We start from the raw sequence: 19,085 nt of genomic DNA on the forward strand, positions 1-19,085 counted from the left end.
TTTTTTATATGTTTGGCCATATCAGAGATTGTTAGTAACCCCCCTTTCTGCAGGCAACCCTGGTATTTTGAATTTGTAACCTATGGGATAGTTATATCTGTAGACAACAATTTAAGTAGGCTATTCAATTGTAGACCAGTTCAGGGAGGCTAGGCTTTGTTTATGCCTTGTGTTTATGATATTTAAAGTTTTTTATGTTTTTATGTACATCCCTAAGGAGCTGATGCAAACATGGCGCCCAATTTGCACATAAACTGATAGTTATTGAACAACAGGGTGTGGTAGTAGTCTTCAGATTTACTGTATGTCCTATGAAATGCCTACTACAGTTAATGGATAGTCTAGGCCAGACCAATTGACCAGTTACTGAAAGACTTAATTGCCTACTTCCTAACCTAATCTAATCCCTCACTTAACCCAGGTCCAAGTTAACCTAGGCTATTGTGCCCAGACTTGGCCAGAGTGGGGTGTATTCCCCCTTTTCTATAATTAAAACCCCTTTCTGCAGTCAACCTGGGTATTTTTATGTAACCTATGGGGAAATTATATCCATAGACAATAATTTAAATAGGCTATTCAAATCTAGAACAGTTCAGGAGGCTAGTCTTAGACTGTTAATGAATTTTAGTCTAGGGCTTTACAATCAGCCTAGAGAATCTTTGGGAAAAATTTGATTTTAACCCCTTGCATCTGGATATGGTCATGTGAGGCATAATAATAGATATTGTGTTCAATCTGCAAATCCTCTTGTGAGAATCATCATTTTGTGCCATGCTGTTTGAACAAGTTTTACGGTAAAACATTCATATCACCTGAATGGGCCATAAATGACTATATGGCAACCATCACCACACAGCTCAGTGATATGAGGAATAATATTCACCTTTGAGAATTCATTGGGGGATGTACTACATCTGTATGTCCCAGTACAACTTGTATATATTTATCCCTAAATATACTCAGGGAATGTTGCTATTTGTATTTCTTATGTGTTACAATAAAATTAGATGGTGTTTTTAAGACTGTCTTGGCAAAGAGGCCCTGCACAGGATTGGAAGTATTCACTTGCAATTTCCCATGGAAGGTACAGAAGATGTTTAAAATTCTTTTCTTTATACCATGTTGATTTGCATATCTTCTTTCTATTGATGTGTTTCTTTCTTTTGATTTTTTTATTAAATTGGCTGACCTTAACGTTTATGTGGTCTCAGGGTTTTGTTAAAGTATGTTTAGCATGGCCTCTGAGAGTTAAGCTAAACCGAAGTGTAGTCTCTGAGAAAAATAGATTAACCCAGAATATATTGATTGAAATACTAGGTAGCTGGACTAGATTAATCCAAAGTTTCTGAGGGCAGGCGAGCCTAACCTAACCTGGGGCTTCCATCTTAATATTGAAATATACTAGAATACTAAAATATATTGTTGTTTTATTCAGATTTGCTGTCAGTGTTGCTGTTTATTTGACAGTCACACATTGCAAGGTTAGGCGTACCTTAAATGTAATGGAGTTTTGTAAAAAAGAAGTATGTGCTGGAGTTATGTTTCTTTTAAAGAGATGGCCAATGATGTCACCCCATAATAAATGTACACTGTCATTTGTTACTGCTTATTGCATACCTTCAACATTCAAATAATAAATCAAATAAGCCATTGAGATTCATTAGTATTTTCATTAGCCATTTAAATGTGGAACTAGGCTGGGCTAGTATATTTGTGAAACATCCAGAAAGTGTCTAATGTTGGCTTGAATCAGTCCTAATATATCTCGATAAGATTTCTTGTCTTGGGAAAAGCTCAAAATACAGCAGAAATGAGATAATAATAACATGTTATCTTGGCCAACTTCATTCATATTGACCTATCTATACCCTTGTCCCTGGTCTAAAATGTGTCCACTGGAAAGGCATTGAGCCTTAGTTGGTCTTCTTGAATTGTCAAGCAAAGTTTTAAGCATATTTATGGTGGTCATTAGAATTTATTTTTTCTGACTGTTGTCTTTTGTCTCTGACAAATCTGGTTAAACACCTGTTTATCATGGTTTGGTTAGGTTAAGTTAATGTATCAAAAAGTAAGGTTATAATATTGGGAAAAGCTTAAACAAAAATATCTTAGGAAAACATCATACCCTACCAATTGAGGGAGACACAAACTGTATGTCAGGTGTCTAGAGTTTTAGGACAAAACCACTGGCTGGGCATTGGTTATCAAGGGGCAGATGTCCTGTTAGCTCTGTTTAGCTTAGTTTGATGTTGTTAGGTGGAATAACGACAGAAGGGTCTCTTCTGTTATGAATATAGGCAGAATCCTTCATGCAGAGGACTTGTTCCTTCTGGTTTTGCTTATCAAATACTGTATATCATATTCGATTTTCAAGGGTTTTTCCATCATATATGTTTGAAGAATCCCACATATAGAGAAGGTGCTTTCCTTGTAGTTTTCTATTTTTCTACTTGTCATGTATGACTTTGAATATTCCCTTCTGTAATGGGAAAAAAATATAATATTCATCTACGTGAATGATTCTGACTATATATATATATATATATATATATATATATATATATATATATATATATATACACAGGCAGTCTCAGGTTATCAACGATCTGGTTTTACGGCGCTTGTCTAGCAACGAAAGTCAGCTATTTACTGTGCAAAAAATCGCGGAGTTCTGCTTATCGGTGCCGATAATCAGGTATTTGTGCCGATATATACCTAACAGAGGTGCCGATCTCTGGTTATTGGTACCGATAAGTGCCAAAAATCGCCAATTTTTGGTTATCGGTGATATTCGCTTATCATAACGCTGTCAGAACGGAACCCCCACCGATAACTGGGGACTGCCTGTATATATGTATGTGTGTTCAGTATGTATATATATATATTATATACACACATACATGCATACATATATCGTCAGAATTGTTCATGTAGATTAATACTACATTTTTTCCCAAGAAATGCATTTTCTTCGGAAAGTATACTGGCAGTTATACTCAAGGGTCATTATAAATGTTTTCAGTCTTCTGGATTATTTGTTATAACTGCTGCATAGTTAACATTGTTAATGTTGATAAGATGGCATTGATTCAGGCCTGCCATCTTGTAGACTAACTTGGCTGTATATCTTAGTGACTGTACTGTATCTTGAAATGACAAGGAATATTAATGGTAAGCTTTTGGGGAATGATTCAGGTGTATCAAAGTCTAAATGGTTTTGCTATTGTATCACGTCAGTTTTAAATAGCTGTATACTGTTTGTAGGTTCCATTGATAGCAATAATTATGAGAATAAAATCACCCTTTATATTAGATTTTACTCTACTTCTTATGGCTGCTTACTGGATTATAGTGAATTTTCATTAGTTTTAGTAATGTTCAAACATTATATGGTTAGCTTATCACATTTCTATCTGAAAGTTATTATTCATAAAATAAAAGCCTGTCAAAATATGGGCTGAGTAGATGCAGTGATAAAGTAAAAATTTTGGACTTTAGCTACTTCTGAAAGTTTAAGTTCCAACATATTTAGAAACTAATGGTAGATGATTAAAAATAGATTGTAGTAGGTTGCAGAAGCTTCAGTTTTGATTTATATCACTCAGTGATATTAATACTTAATTGATGTTTACAAAATATTTTGGAGAGAACTAGTTGTGGTTTTGCTAGATAGGCTCCAGAATTATTAACATAGAATGAATTAGTTCAGAGAGGTATATATCTATGTTAGATATCCAAATACTTCAATGTGAAGCATAAAAGTACATATAGTAAGGCAGGGATTTTCATGTGCTGTATCAGACATAAAATTTGTTTTTAAAAATATTCACTTTTAATTATTTCAGGTTAGAGAAACTTCATATCAGGAATGGCATCGGAGTCAGTTGCTTGGTTTGAGTTCTTGCTCAACCCAACATTATTAGAATCACATTTAAACCAAGAAAACCCAGGTGAGTGTAATTTGCGATGTATTGTCTAAAATTAGAAATATTGAAGAAGTTGCTGATAAATAAGGAAATTTTCTGAATTGTAGATTATTATTTTTATGGCATTGTTTTTCCTTATGCTGTCCATGCAGTGTGAAATTAGGGAAAATTTTTTTCTCCACAAATCTGTCATCTCACTTGAATGTTAAATTTTTATTTAAGATTGAAATAGGCTGCTATGAAAGGAAAGGTAATGTTGGTGGATTTGAGTTTCCTTGTTTAAAGAGTACGCTTAATTTCACATTCCTTATCCTGTATATTTATTTGTCATTTCTCTTTGCTTTTTCACAATCAGACATTCTATTTTGTGGAAGTTTTGTCATGCAAGGCCTTGGTTACTTATCTTATATTATAAGAATGTATTCTTATATTTTGTAGATAGGATCTAGTGCAGAGTTATATTTTGCAAAATGATGGAATGATCAGTTCATTTATTAAGAATGAATTGGCTTCATAGCTTTAAAGGTCATCAAGTCCTCATTGACTGCAGGTTCTACATATTCAGATTTTGTTTTTTGAAATATTGCTGGTGGCATTGATTTCTTGTAGGAGAGATTTGCAAGTGCCTTCAGTCTTCCGAAGACGGAAGGTGATATGACTGTTGACTGTTCCAGAATTCAGTCTCAAGTCACTGGTCATAGGGAGTAAGCCCAGTTTTAGCTGTGAAGTATTTATGAAAGACAAGAGTTAGCAGATGTGGCTGTTCTTATATCTTCTTATTGACTGGAGTTGCTTGTTCATAACTTTGAAATACTGTACCATGTTCTTTTAGCAATTACTGCACAATCCTACCAATAATTTTTAGAGGAGGGCTTTGTTTAATATGTCATGTGTGCAGAAATTTAATTGCAGTTTTTTGCTCAAGAAGCTTATAGCTGGTCACCTGACCTAGTGCAGTGACGATTTATGATCACTCTTTATACAGAAGTTTTGTTTTTAAGTATCTTATTTCACTTATAAGTTTAGGGGAACATTCGGGAGTGATATACCCTATTTTAAACTATCAGACCAGTTATCAGAATTTCAAGTTTCTGAAAAATTTGTAACTCCCCATGCATATTCTGAATTTGTACTGTTTTTAGTGTGTTTCTTTTTTCAGAACCTTCTGCCATAGGGCTTATTATTCAGTTCATATACAACTCAGTGAAGAGAACAGACAGTGGTAACAATGAAGTAAGTAAATTAGGTGATTTAATATGGTATTGTATATATTTTATGGCAATATATTTACTGTGTCAAGCATATATTGTGCTTGCATTAAAGACATATTGTACCCAAAGATCTTGATCCATTACAATCTTGGGAATTACATTATTCAGATATGAATCATCTTACAGGTTGAAACGGTTGACACAAATTCTCAGGAAACAAGCACGAAAAAGGAGGCTTTATCCATTCTAGCTCTCAAAGCAGCAGCTCATCTTAACTGGGATTTAGACACATTTGAACAAAAGTACGTATGTGTTGTTCTCTTCTTCATTGACCTATTTTTAGTCATACCTCATAGTATAACTCTTGATGTAATACTGTAGTAATAATACACTGACATTATTTTGCTTGATATTTGTCATGTCTGCCATATGATTATTATTGTATGATGTAATATTTTTTTGTTTTGCACAGATTACCTCAACACATGCAAGATTCATTGTTGGTTGCATTGCTTCACAAGACACTTGGCGAACTAAGTAATCCAGTATCACATGTGAATTTAGATACTGGGCCCTTATTACCATCTCAGCTCTTTAGTGTTGCTCTATATCACCGCTATGCATTAAGAGCAATTGTCAGAGCAAAGCTCCCTCAAAAGCCCGTCAAAGTTTCTAGCGTTCCCATGTAGGTTTGATTCTTGTTGGAGGTTTTCATGAATTTTGGAAGTTGTGTAAATGTTGGTAAGGTTAGGTACATGACAGGGTGTAAAATTGACTGTAATAATGTTATGTTCAGGTATGTGCAGTAGTTAGGTGTCAAATTGATTGGTTGGTAGACTTTACAGTTTAAAGGAGTTATAAGTTCTCTTTGTACAGGCAGTCCCGCGGTTGACGGCGGGCTCAGTTAATGGCGATCTGGTTTTATGGCGCTTGTCTAACGGCGAAAATTGGCAATTTTCGGTGCCGAAAATCGCTGATTTCCACTTATTGGTGCCGATAATTGGGTATTGGCGCTGATACATAACTAACAGAGGCGCCGATAACCGAAAATCAGCGCTTTTTGGGCACCGATAAGCCCCAAAAATCGCCGAAAAAGCGCCGGAAATCGCCAATTTTTGGCTAGTGGCATTTTTTGGTTATCATCACACCCCCAGAACAGAACCCCCACCGATAACCGAGGACTGCCTGTAGTTCTATATTGCATTACTGCTTCTGTTCAGTAATAGTAGCTTAATATTCACAGTGATGTTTTTTGTGTTCTTCACATAATTTTACAGATGGTGCAAAAGTCTAGTTTTATATAAGTAACTTACCAAGTAATTACATAGCTATTGGTTCCTAACTTACAGCAGCTTAAAAATGAAAAAATCTCGCGGCGGAGCTTCTATCGTTTGTGTGTAGGTGACAAGGTCCTGCCCACTATCTGGGACTCAGAAGAACAACTTCCGGCTTCCAATCAACATTGGGAGTTTTCTGCAACTGCTTCATTGCTTTTCGGATGGTTATTTGCCCGATCTTGGTGAAGAATTCAGAATTTGTTGTTTTGTGGCTTTCAGTCATTGGTGGATTGTTGTTTCTGGTTAATTTTAGGAATTGCTTTAGTTAACAATGTCAGATTCCAGTTCATCCAGTATTTGCTTCTTTTCTGAGGGTTGTAAAACTAGGTTAACCAAGTTTTCTTATGATTCTCATATTAAATGTACTAAATGTAGGGGGCAAAAATGTAGTAAGGATAATACTTGCATAGAGTGTCAAGATTGGAAAACCTTGAAATCTCATCTAGAAAAACTTGAAATATATAGAAAGAGGAAAGCAGCCCTAAAGGCTGAGAATAGGGCCAATACAGATTCTACTCCTTTGGCTAATGTAGGGGATGGTGGAACTGTTGCTCCTCCAGTTCCTCCTGTTTCTCCCATTCTGAGTCCTCCTACTTTACCATCTACTCTTGTTCCAGGTTCCCATGATTCTGCTCTTAATGCCATTGCCAGCCTCGAATCAAGGTGCGATCAGAAGTTTGGTTTATAATCCAATACCATTATGGAAATGGGATCTGCTATTAGATCTCTGATGGAGAAAAATGTGAATAATGAAAGTGCAGTGAGAAGAGACAGTGTTGTGAATGTTGAGGAGGTGGCTGTCCTTCCCACCAGTGCTCCTAGACAAAGGTCCCTGTCCTGCTCCCCCACACCGAGGAGAAGACATAATGGAGGTCCAAGGGAGGCTGGTGGGGTTTGCTCTGTCGAGCCTGTCGTTCGTTCCCAGGCTCCAACTAAGTGTCATTGGAAGGTGTTCCAGTGTATCAGCTTTCCTCAAATTCAGAAGCTTCCAGCCCAGACAAGAAGCGCCCGTATTGCTTCTCTGCTTCTTCGCACCTGATCATGAGACATGCAGATCTTGGGGATACCTCTCCTCTGGCAGTCAAGAGGTACAGGGAGGTTGGTCCAACCTTCCTGCAACTTTCAGGACCAGCCTGCTTCTCCAGCTTGCCCTCGTAATTCGTTGGGAGACGGTCCTGAGCGCTATAAGTGCCCGACTTCTTCCAGGCACCCGGCGTCCACCGACTCGTGCCAGACTAGTGCTTTTGAGCGCCCGGCGCCAACTCCTGAGCTTCTGGTGCCAAGCTCCTTCCTCTCATAAGCCACCATCATCATCGGTTCAAGAAGATTCGTTAGCCCCACTCCAGCATCAATTGATGAAGCTTATGGGATTTTGGAAGAAAACCTCTTCAGTTCCAGAAACCAAGGAAAAGTCATTGTCTCCTATCTCTTCAGAGGAGGAAGAGGTTGTTCAGGAAATGGTCCCCTCTTCAGCATACTTGTCTCTTCTGTGATTCCTCATGGGTAGCTTTCCAGATTTCTTCATTCCTGCTGCTCCTACTTCTCCAGCTTTTACCTTCCTCATGAGAAAGCAGTCGTCAGAGGGTACCAGGTTACCTAAGCTAGTTCTTTCCCCCTCCTCGAAGAATGCTCTCTGAGAGGTTCATGACTGGCTGGCCTCTTAGAGAGAGCAGTGCAAAGCAACATTCGCTTTACCACCCAGCTAGTTATTGAAGATGAGGTACTCATTCTTTGCCACCAGGAAGCTCCTTCCTTGGAAGTTTCTGCCTCCTCCCGGGGCGACTTCTCCGGTCTGGTGGATTCGGCTTGTAAAACAGTCTTTTCTGCTGCCAAGGTGATGTTTTCCTCCCCTGAACTTGATCACCTTATCAAGAAAACATTTTTAAGATCTTTTAGATTTTTAGTTTTCTCGATTGAGCCATCGGGCCTCTAGCGAGAAAGATCGAGGACTCTCTAGATCTCACTGAAGACTTTGCCTCTGATTGGCTGGGAGTTCTTTCGTGCTCCGATAGGGCAGTTAGAGGTGGCTCTTCAGAACTCGCCTCTCTCTTTTCAATGGGTGTGCTAAAAAGAGGGAGCTCTGGTGTTCTTTCACCTTGAAAGGAGTCTCACCGACACTGAAGTCAGCTCTGCTTTTCGCTCCTTTGGATAAATCTCACCTCTTTCCGCAAGTCACAGTGAAGGAGATTCTTTCAGACTTGCAGAAGAAGTCTACCACTGACCTGTTAGCACAGTCCACTAGGTGTCCGAGGGAGTCTGTGCCTTCCACGTCGAGATTGTTCTCCTTCTTACAGCCTCAGCCCTTTCGTTGGGGAAGACAAAAACCCAGACTAGACCTAGATCAAACTTGCGACCTCCTGCAAAGTGCATTAAGAAGCCTTCCTTCAAGACTAACCCCAAGAAATGAAAAGTTAGCCCTCTGCACCCAAGTAGGAGCCAGACTTCTACTTTTTTGGAAGGTATGGGAGTTCAGAAGAGCGGAACCTTGGGTGGTCAAGGTTCTCAAGAAGGGCTTGCCATTCCTTTTGTGAAAGCTCCTCCCTTAGTAACATCTCCAATCGCCTCGACATTGTATTTAAAAGGTTCCACAAAGTTTTTGGCCTTCTCTCAAGAAGTTGATTTCCTGATTATCAAGGGAGCGGTGGAAGAGGTGCTAGATCGCCACTCAGAAGGTTTTCACAATCGCCTTTTTGTGGTTCTGAAGGCCTCGGGGCTGGAGGCCCGTTCTGGATGTCAGTGCCCTGAATGCATTCATGCTGAAGACGAAGTTTCATATGGAGACCGTTCACTCAATCATGTCTTCAGTGCAGCAGGGGGACTGGATGGTCACCCTGGATATGCAGAATGCGTATTTTCACGTTTCTGTTCATCCGGGCTCACAGGAATTCCTATGCTTCGTTTTTCAGGGCAGAGAACTACAATTCTGGGCCCTATGCTTCGGTTTGTTGATGGCCCCGCAAGTTTTCACATGAATCCATACTCCTCTAGGGAATTGGCTTCACCTTCTGGGAATCAGCATCAAATTATACCTGGACAATTGACTTCTCCGCTTTTCATCGGAGAAATGCGTGGAGGACTTGAGAAGAACTCTTCACCTGACGCAGGAGTTAGGCATTCTCATAAACAAGAAGAAATCCCTTATGACACCGACTCAGGAGATTCCCTATTTAGGGATGATACTGAACTCTAGAAGTTTTCGGGCTTTTCTGTCGCCCAAAAGAGTTGACAGCTGCCTTCAGACTGTCAGTCAGTTCCTTGCACTTCCTTCCTGCTTGGCTGTACAGTACAGTGGATGAGTCTCCTTGGGACCCTCACATCAGTAGAGAAGTTTATGAGATTAGGCAGACTGCACATGAGACCCCTTCATTTTTTCCTGAAAGTGAACTGGTGCAGCAAGACCCAACCAGACTCTTTCATCTTCCTGATTAGGTTGGAAATCAAAGAGGGTCTCTAGTGGTGGTCTTGTGAAGAAAGACATCAGGAAGGGAAGTCTGTTCTTCCAGTGAGCCTCAGCCTTCAATTTTATTCACAAGCCTCCGACTTAGGCTGGGGTGCTCTCCTGGATGGCCAGGAAGTCTCCAGAACATGGTTGACGGTGCAACGGAAGTCTCACATCAATGTGAAGGAACTGAGAGCAGTTCATTTGGGCCTTCAGTCCTTCTCAGATCTAGTCTGAGGCAAGAAGATAGTAGTGCATGCAGAGAACACCACTGCACTTTCTTACATTCGCAAACAGGGGGTCACTCATTCCTTCTCTCTGTACCAGAGGGCAAGGGATCTCCTTCTGTGGGTGGAGGAGAATCAAGTAGCTATTGTTACCCAGTTCATTCAAGGGAGAATGAACATTATTGCTGACTAATTAAGCTGCCTCAAACAGGTCCTTCCAACTGAATGGACCTTAGACCTGTTGGTCTGCGGTGATCTGTGGAGACTATGGGAAAACCCCACTGTAGATCTCTTCGTGACGTCGAGAAATCACCACCTTCCACTCTTTTGCTCACCGGTGCCAGATCCTTGAGCATGGGCAATGGACACCATGCTTCTGGACTGGACAGGCTTAGATGTGTATGCCTTCCCTCCCTTTGGGATGATCAACAAGTTTTCTACACATCAGAGCACCTCCATGACCCTAGTCGCTCCTTTTGGCTGAACAAGGAGTGGTTCCCAGATCTGATTTGGCTCCTGGTGGATTACCCAAGACTCCTTCCACAAAAACAGTCACTGCTCAGACAACCCCACTTCCTCAGTTCCACCAAGGGTTTTCTGCTCTGGCCCTGACAGGCTTCAGACTGTCAGGCGCCTCGTTAGAGCAAAAGGCTTTCCGCGAAGGCTGCAGAGTCGATTGCAAGGTGCAGACAAGCGTCTTCTACAAAGTTCTACCAATCCAAATGGGCAGCCTTCAGGAGTTGGTCCAGCTGCTATAAGGTCTCTTCTTCTGAGGCATCTATAAGTTAAGTAGCTGATTTTTAATATTCCTGAAGTTTGTCTGGAAATTATCGACCTCTACCATCAAAGGGGTAGATCAATGCTCAGCTCTATTTTTTAAACACAGAGGAATGGATCTGTCTTCTATTCAAGATATCGGTGGCTTAATCAAATCCTTCAATATGTCTAAGCAAGAAAGTTCTTCCAGCGTCTCTTGGAACTTAGACGTTGTACTGAAATGGCTTTCAGGTCCTCAGTTCGAACCTCTCCGTTCTGTCTCACTCAGGAATCTCACCAAGAAGACTCTTTTTAGTGGCTCTTGCTACTGCCAGACATATTAGTGAGTTACAGGTGATAGGCAAGAGTGTAGGGTTTGCGCAAGAGGATGCAGTCTGCTCTCTTTCTTTTGGTTTCCTTGCTAAAAATGAGGTCCCTTCCAAGCCCTGGCCTAGATCCTTCGTTATCAAGAATCTTATGGATGTCTTAGGGCCTGGTGAAGAAGAAAGACTTTTCTGTCCAGTGAGGTGTCTCAGGTACTGCCTTCACAGGACGGAAAAGATTAGAGGACCTTTGAGCAACCTCTGGTGCTCTGTAAGAAGCCCTGTTCGTCCGCTCTCCAAAAATGCCATTTCCTTTTTTCTGAGAGAGTTGATATCAGAAGACCACTCTCAGATCCAGGAAGAAACCTTTCCTTTAGTTAAGGTTAAGGCTCTTGAAATCAAGGCAGTCGCAACTTCCTTGGCATTTAGACATGACCTTTCTTTCTCTATGATCTTGCAGTCGACATTCTGGAGATGCAAATCCATCTCCACCTCACACTACCTCAAGGACATAGAAACCGTGTTTGAAAATTGTAACACTTTAGGACCTTTATCTGTGGCTGGCATGGTGTTGGGAGAGGAAGCATAGGGAACTCACTGTTCCTTTGCTATCCACTCGCCTTGACTTAAGGTTTAAAGTCTTTCGGGAGCCTGGGGGTACTTTGTACCTTGAGTACCCATCAGTTTCATTTTTAATGGTTTGGGTTATGGTGTTAATTCTGTGGTGTAGGTGACAGTGTTGTTATTTTGTATTCTGGTCTGCGCGCAGGGCAAGGGCATCTTTTAAACTTTGTCAGCATATGGTGTACTTCCTCCACTGCAAAGTTCCCAAGGGGTGACCCGTGGCTACACTGCCGCGCCCACTACAAGTTGAAAGAAGAGACGACCAGAGGCAGTACATGTATCTATCTGCAGCAGCTCTCTCAACAGGCAAGGAACAACAAACATTTATTTAATGTTAGCAATCTTTCTATTTCAAATTCATTACTTAATTAATGCTTTGGAGTAGAATATGTCCATGCTCTTTCCCACCTCCTAACAATGTGGAATGAGCTATGTAGTTGCTTGGTAAGTTACTTATATGAAAATGACATTTTTATGAATAAAATAAAGTTTTATACCATATATACTTACCAAGCAATTACATGAACGGAGCCTACCCTCCTCCCCTTGCATGGACATTAGAGCATGAAACGAATTGAGCTCTACTGAGTTGTTCCTTTGAGTCCCAGATAGTGGGCGGGACCTTGTCACCTACACACAAATGATAGAAGTGTCACCGCGCGAATTTTGAATTTTTAAGCTGCCGTTTGTTAGGAACCAATAGCCATGTAATTACTTGGTAAGTATATATAAAACTTTATTTTATCATAAAATGTAATTTTTTCAGTAATTCTAAAGATAAGTTAAGGAAACTTCACAGGGATTGGAAGGTACTAAGGCAACATTTTAAAACTTTTTCAGCCCCGGTCAACAAGACCCTACACAAGAATCACGGGAAGTGCAAGACAGTATATTAAATGTTTTGGAGAGAGGGGCAGAAGTTTCTGTGAGGATTCTAGAGCAGTTATTAGGTGCTGGAGAGGTAAATGGAATTTACTGTGTTTTTGGTTTTTAACTATTTATGACTGTTGAGGCCAGGTTGGTTATCTTTTTGTTGTACTCAGGCATTATACTTAGATATTACTACTGTAGTATTGATCAGTTTTTATTTTGTTGAAATTTTGGTGGTCAAGGCAATCCAAATTTAATTTTGACACCTTGCAAGAAGATTAATTGAAATGGAGAGAAATTTTAAAAAGCATTTTGAATGTACAGCATCCTCAGCTGTTGGGCTTGTTTTTTAGATAAAAAAAAACCCATAAGATTAAGGAAACAAGGAACTTCTTTTAGGTACAGTATTTTTCTTAAATTTTTGTTCACTAATAGAACATTTGTTCAGCTTGGATTTGTCAGATGTCATTCATTCAGTTCTTTCTGAGGTATTCTGGTGAGTGAATTGTGTATTAATAATTGCTGTTACCTGTACTCTACTTTACATTCTATTTGGTACAGGTTCGTGCACCTGTTATGGCCACGTTTAATGTTTATTCGCATCAGAATGCTGTTGTTACTCATGCATGGCAAAGGTGCATATCTGTGGCTGATGAACAGTTTAAATGTCAGGTCAGTTTTATCCTAGTGTATTCGTCCAGTGTAATGATATTTTCCGTACTCTTTTATTTTCAGTGTTCTTAAAATAAAAAAATAAAATAGGTTATCAGTACCAGTGATGTTTTTAAAATTTCTGCAGACATTTTCAAATTGAAGTATAATGTAACTTACTTCATACGTGCAATTTTCAGATTCACTATGATCTTGGAACATTCCATTTTTTACAAGAGAAATATGAAGATGCCTATTCCCATTTCTCTGAAGCCTTGAAGTTAATGCCAGAGGTAGGGTCTCACCCTGATTATTGCCGAGTTAGTGAAACTAAGTTGAAAGGCTATTACAACAGCTGTGCAGCGTTATGTGGTCGATCAACACCAGTTGAGCAGAGATCATTATATGATAGGTTTATGTATGCCATGTCAAATAACTTTCAGGTAAGTTGAGTGAATTAATGTTTCCTATTATTTGTTGAGAAATAATGCAAATTTATGCTTATGAATGCTGAGAGGGCACAGCTGTATTCAGTCAAAATACCATGCATAAGTAAATTTCTTTGTTTTTATTATTACATTTCTCATTTACTATGAATGTTAGAAGCTAATAAGGTGTGATGAGTGCATGTGGAAGGAAAGGTGGCTCGCTCTACAAAAGCTCAACCCACCACTTGGTATTAAGTCCAGGTCTGCATGCAGTTGTTAGGTCTATGGCTGCTTTCTATCTTATTTTTAGTGATACTTGATTTTTTTTATGATAAATGTTATTTTCTTTTTGCTCTCCTTAATACCTGTAATTTTTTTTTAATTTCTCTTTCCTGGTATATTCTTTGTACTGCATTAAGCTTACAATATACAGTACAGTAGTTTACTTGACTTTAAGATAGTGTGAGAATTTGCTTGTTTGATAGTTTGTAAAATGTTATTTGGTATGGTGACCAGTTTTTCTATCTGAACAGATTTTGTTGGTCTTGTAGCTATTATAAAACTGCTAAGTTATGTGAAGACAATCATATCTGTCTCTTGAATATTTGTCAAGATTTCCTGAGGTACTTAATGTATTCATTAATGTTACTAAGGTACTTAATTCTTTATTTTATGTTTACTGTTTGTGTTGGCATATTTGTGTAGGACTGACCACACAATAAAATTAAATACTTTTTATGTAAGATTGTCTTTTTAGAAATATGCCTCTGTACTTATCTTGACTGTAAACATGATTTGAAACAGTTACAATCTGCCTAACATGTGGAACTCAATGACAATTGTGCTTTAACATTCTTTTAACATTTATTGCTTTTCATACACTTATAGGGTTTAATTGAAGTACTCTCAGAGGATAACTTGGTGTTCAAATTACCATCATATGTAAGAAGAAATTTGGAGCTGGACCTTCAGAGCACTCCTGATAAGTTACCTCGTGGTCTCCTTCAAGAGGTAAATGGATAATATTTTGTTATTTTTTATTGTTTAAATCAAGTATCAGACATTGTGGTTCATTAAACAAATTTCAAGCCTGTAACTTACTGATGCACTAAGCCTGGTCTGCAGTGTTAGTTGAGAATTCATCCATTATTGCTAACTGTAGCAGCAATGGCTTTCAGTGTTTATTATGACCCATTGCTCTTGTTCCAAACTACTGTACTAAGGTTTGTTTCAAGTTTCAGTATCTCTTGGTAGTTTACAAACAAGGTGAGTTAACCTTCATCTGGTCCAGGCTTGAGACCTGCATGAGTTTATGTACTTTTTATGGTAGAGTTAATTCACTCATTAATAGGAGGGGGGGGACTAATTATGAGTTTTTCCTCCTAGATGTAAGTATCACTCAATAATATTTTTACCTTAGTGTTGAATCATTTATAGGCATTATTGCTTATGATATCTGCCAGACCATTCTTGCATTTGTTCTATTGGGATTAGCAGTCCTTTTATAGCTTACTTCAGCAACTACCTCCTTCAGCTACCAGGTTCTGGTGCTTTCCTGTAGCAAATTTTCCAAGAATCCTGTAACCTTCCTGCTTTCAGCTAGTAATCATATCACTTCCTGTGGAGTTAGTTCTTCCCCTTTTATTATTCTAGTCTTTCAAACCTTAGCTAGTGACAAGCTTTGCTTTGCCTAGCATATGATCATTTTCTTTTTAAAAAACACAAAGTTTCAGATAACTATCCTGCAAAGTACTTTTACAAATATCTCGGTTCTTATCTTGTGGAGACTGGAATAGATCTGGTTCCATAAGCCTTTTGTCTTGCTATCTTTTTTAATGACTTGCTGGTCTGGTAAAGCTATGCAATTGATGGTAATCTTGATATATGTACCCAAATTCTTTAAATTAGTGTTTTTGTAGAATAAGCCAAGTACATATTTTTTTTACGTTTGCATTTTGACCAGGCCTGTAGGAGTTAAGATATTTGGTTATGTGGTCTGGTTCACCTACCTAATATAATATTGATGATATTATATAACTTTGTAAGTGTAATTTTTGAGGTGGAACTTACTCTTTATCATTTAGCTTTATCTGCGACTACTTGGCACAGGTTTGACGTGTTAAAATTGAAACAGTCGTTAATGAACGCTCCCTGTAGTTACTCCCCCAACCCCTTGTGGGGTGGGGTAGGACAGAGAATGTTTTGGTTGCTCATTCAGCTCTTGTTGGTGAAATCGGACGGCTGTGTAGACAAGTGCTCTGAATATTTGGTTTGTTTTCTTGTTTATCCACTTGGATCATCTAGATTGTGGTTTGTTGTTTCACTATGGATTCTTCTCAGTCTTTCTTATCAAATTCTCTTAGATTTTGTAAGGTAAGCAGTTGGGAGACCTGATTGGTTTCTTTGAAGTACAATACATATGAGTTATGCATTGATCATTGTGGGGTAACTTGTGATTTGGAGAGCGTTGTGATCATTGCAGGGAGTGGTCTTTGCAAGAGATAGAGAAGGTGGTAAAGTATTGTATTAGAAGAGAGAAGGAGAGACTTAGAGAGAGCCCGAGGGAAGAGTCGGCGAATCCTCAAGAGACAGTAGGCTGTATAGTTTCTTCAGGGCCGCAGTTAGTGTCTATGACTCGTATAGTAGGAGGAGTGAGGAGGTAAGTACGAGCGAATGAGTTCTTAGTGGCATTAAGGGAACAGGTTGCGTTTCTCCTTTGTTGAAAGGTAAGTCACCATGGTTAAAGGGTTCTCCCCCTCCTGTGTCAGCCAGATTTTCTCAGTCAGATCTTGAGAGAGCTGTTCTCAGTTCAAGTATTTACCAGAGTGGATTAATAGAATTCTAGCGCCGGGTCTTACAAGACCATCTGGTTCTGAGGCTTCTTAAGTTGTCACAGATGAAGAAAACTTGTTAAGGCTCAGCTCTTCCTTTCAGCGTTCTCCTTCTCCCACTTTACCCTCGGATAGGAAAAGGAACACTTAGAATCGGTCACTTCAGGTTTTAAGGAACTGGTTCAGTTGTGTATGGACAGACGTCCTCAGTTCTTTTTCCTACATGTGCTCAAGTATACAATTTCTTGTCAATCGCAAACGAATTTGCCTCCTCAGGAAGAATGCCAGCCAAATGCTGGCTGTCTCTGTTAGGTCACATGTCTTCTCTGGAGAAGATAGTCCCAGGTGCTCGACTATGGATGAGACCGTTTCAGTTGCACTTAAGGAGTTACTGGTGCAGAGAGTCACACGAGATACTGCCCTGGAATCCAGATCTGTTCCCTTACCTTTGTTGGTGGATGTCCGAAGAGATACTGCTTGCAGGGAAGTCTCTAGAGTCCCTGAACCCAGACCTCTCACTCTATTCAGATGCCTCTGACTGGGGCTGGGGTATAATTATGGGGAATCAAGTTGCTTCTGGAGTATGGTCCCCAGCCGAGAAGAATCTGCACATAAACTGCAAGGAGTCGTTGGCTATCCAGAAGGGGCTGCAGAAGCTGGAAAAGGGCAGTGATCAACAAAAGTAATTTCTTTCTTATCGGACAACTCACCGTCTCTGTCATACCTAAGAATACAAGGGGCATGAAGTCAGAAACATTAGTAGCCATTATCTTGGATTTACTTCTCTGGATGGAGGAGAGGAACATTGTCCTAATGCCCCAGTTTGTACCCGGTCGATTGAATGTTTTGGTGGACATGCCAAATTGTCCAGGACAGGTATTTTCCCCACAAATGGATGTTAAACCCGACTATGTGCAAGGCAATTTGGAAATAGTTTGGCCAACCTCCCATTGATCTCTTTGCAATGATGATGAATCATCGTCTCCAGTTGTTCGTCTCTCCAGTTCCGGACCCTCAAGCCTGGGCAGTAGATGCTATGGCTTTAGATTGGGCAAACCTACTCGTATATGCTTTTCCTCCATTTCCGCTATTGAAGGAAGTACTCAAGAAATTGAGAGAACCCTGGAACACAACCATGATTTTAATTGTACCTTGGTGGCCGAGGAGGCATTGGTTCACAGACCTCCTAGAAATGTTGATAAAAGTTCCCAGACAGTTACCTTTTTGGACAAACCTACTTCGACAGACAGAGACAGGGAGGCTACATGGAAATATCAGTATGCTTAGTGTAACTGCTTGGATACTGTTGACAAACTCCTCAGAGTTCAAGGCTTTTCAAAGTCGTCTAGGGACTGCATCCTCACTGAAAAGGAGAAAATCCACTAATATATTGGAAACAGTGGGAACTATATAGATCATGGTGCAAGTCCAGGGGCATTTCATGTCTTCGCACCAGCATCGATAATGTAATCAAGTTTCTACTATTTTTAAGGTATGCTAAAGGTTTGTGTGTTGCCTCCATCAAAGGCTATAAATCCATGCTGGCTTCTGTTTTAAGGCATACTGGATTGGATGTTTCAAAGGATGTTGACTTACGTGAAGCTGTTCGCTCTTTTCAATGGGAAATGCAGAAGGTTCTTCAAGAACCTTTTTTATGGAACCTAGATATTGTCTTACGACACCTTAGAGGCCCTCCTTTTGAGCCCCTGAGAGAGGCCTCTTTCAAGGCTCATTTCTTTGAAAACCCTCTTTCTGGTGGCCTTGGCTTCGGCCAAAAGAATAAGTGAATTGCAAGCGATATCATCTTTACTAGTAGGGTTTTCAGGTACTGGGGCAGAATTATCTTTTCGGCTTCCTTTCGTGCCAAGAACAATGTGAAGGCCAAAGCTCTTCCTAGAGTTTTCTCTATCCCTTTGCTAGAAACTCCTGAGGAAGAAGAGCTGGTTTTATGCCCTGTTAGGGCTCTGAAATATTATATGTCCCATCTTTATTAAACCTGGATGTGGTTTTTGGGAAGCTTGGAGGTACTCGGTGCTGATTATTAGAAGCATGTATACCTTTTTGTCCATATGTACCTGTTAGTTATCCATTATTGGCTCTGTAGGGTTTTGGCACAGTAACCCTACCCCTCCTTCTGCTGAAGGAGGGTACCCTCCAAAGAGACCTCAGGTATCTTCATGATGAGGATCTTGTACCTGAGTGACTATCCTCCTAAGGTGGCAGTAATAGCCGATGGATTGAATTCAGTGAGTAAAGAAACACTTTTGTACAAAATATTTTGTTACTAAGTAGCCTTTGAAGGACTGGTTGATTTCCACCTTGCCCATCTTGTTTTCAAACGTTGGAATCAGTTATGTAATGAAGGGGTAAGGTTCATCTCAGAAATATAAATACTTAATTTAATTTCACATTTATTTGTTAAAACTTACCTCTCCATTATATAATTTGCCCTCACTACCTCC

General features: G+C 39.6%; 1 protein-coding gene across 2 annotated transcripts in view; it reads left to right on the top strand.

Annotated features, from left to right (window-relative positions):
* Window positions 1–19,085, top strand: part of IntS8 (integrator complex subunit 8) — a 36,300-nt gene that overhangs the window by 672 nt on the left and 16,543 nt on the right. For both annotated transcript variants that reach the window (XM_067117406.1, XM_067117407.1), the window contains exons 2-9: window positions 3,846–3,950; window positions 5,086–5,159; window positions 5,324–5,439; window positions 5,610–5,822; window positions 12,684–12,804; window positions 13,275–13,385; window positions 13,565–13,807; window positions 14,681–14,803. In XM_067117406.1, the coding sequence (XP_066973507.1) occupies window positions 3,869–3,950; window positions 5,086–5,159; window positions 5,324–5,439; window positions 5,610–5,822; window positions 12,684–12,804; window positions 13,275–13,385; window positions 13,565–13,807; window positions 14,681–14,803 (1,083 nt within the window). In that variant the 5' untranslated portion in view covers window positions 3,846–3,868. The remainder of the gene's footprint in view (window positions 1–3,845; window positions 3,951–5,085; window positions 5,160–5,323; window positions 5,440–5,609; window positions 5,823–12,683; window positions 12,805–13,274; window positions 13,386–13,564; window positions 13,808–14,680; window positions 14,804–19,085) is intronic.

The sequence above is a fragment of the Macrobrachium rosenbergii genome, chromosome 15 (genome assembly GCF_040412425.1).
Source record: "Macrobrachium rosenbergii isolate ZJJX-2024 chromosome 15, ASM4041242v1, whole genome shotgun sequence".
Classification (NCBI taxonomy): Eukaryota; Metazoa; Arthropoda; class Malacostraca; order Decapoda; family Palaemonidae; genus Macrobrachium; species Macrobrachium rosenbergii.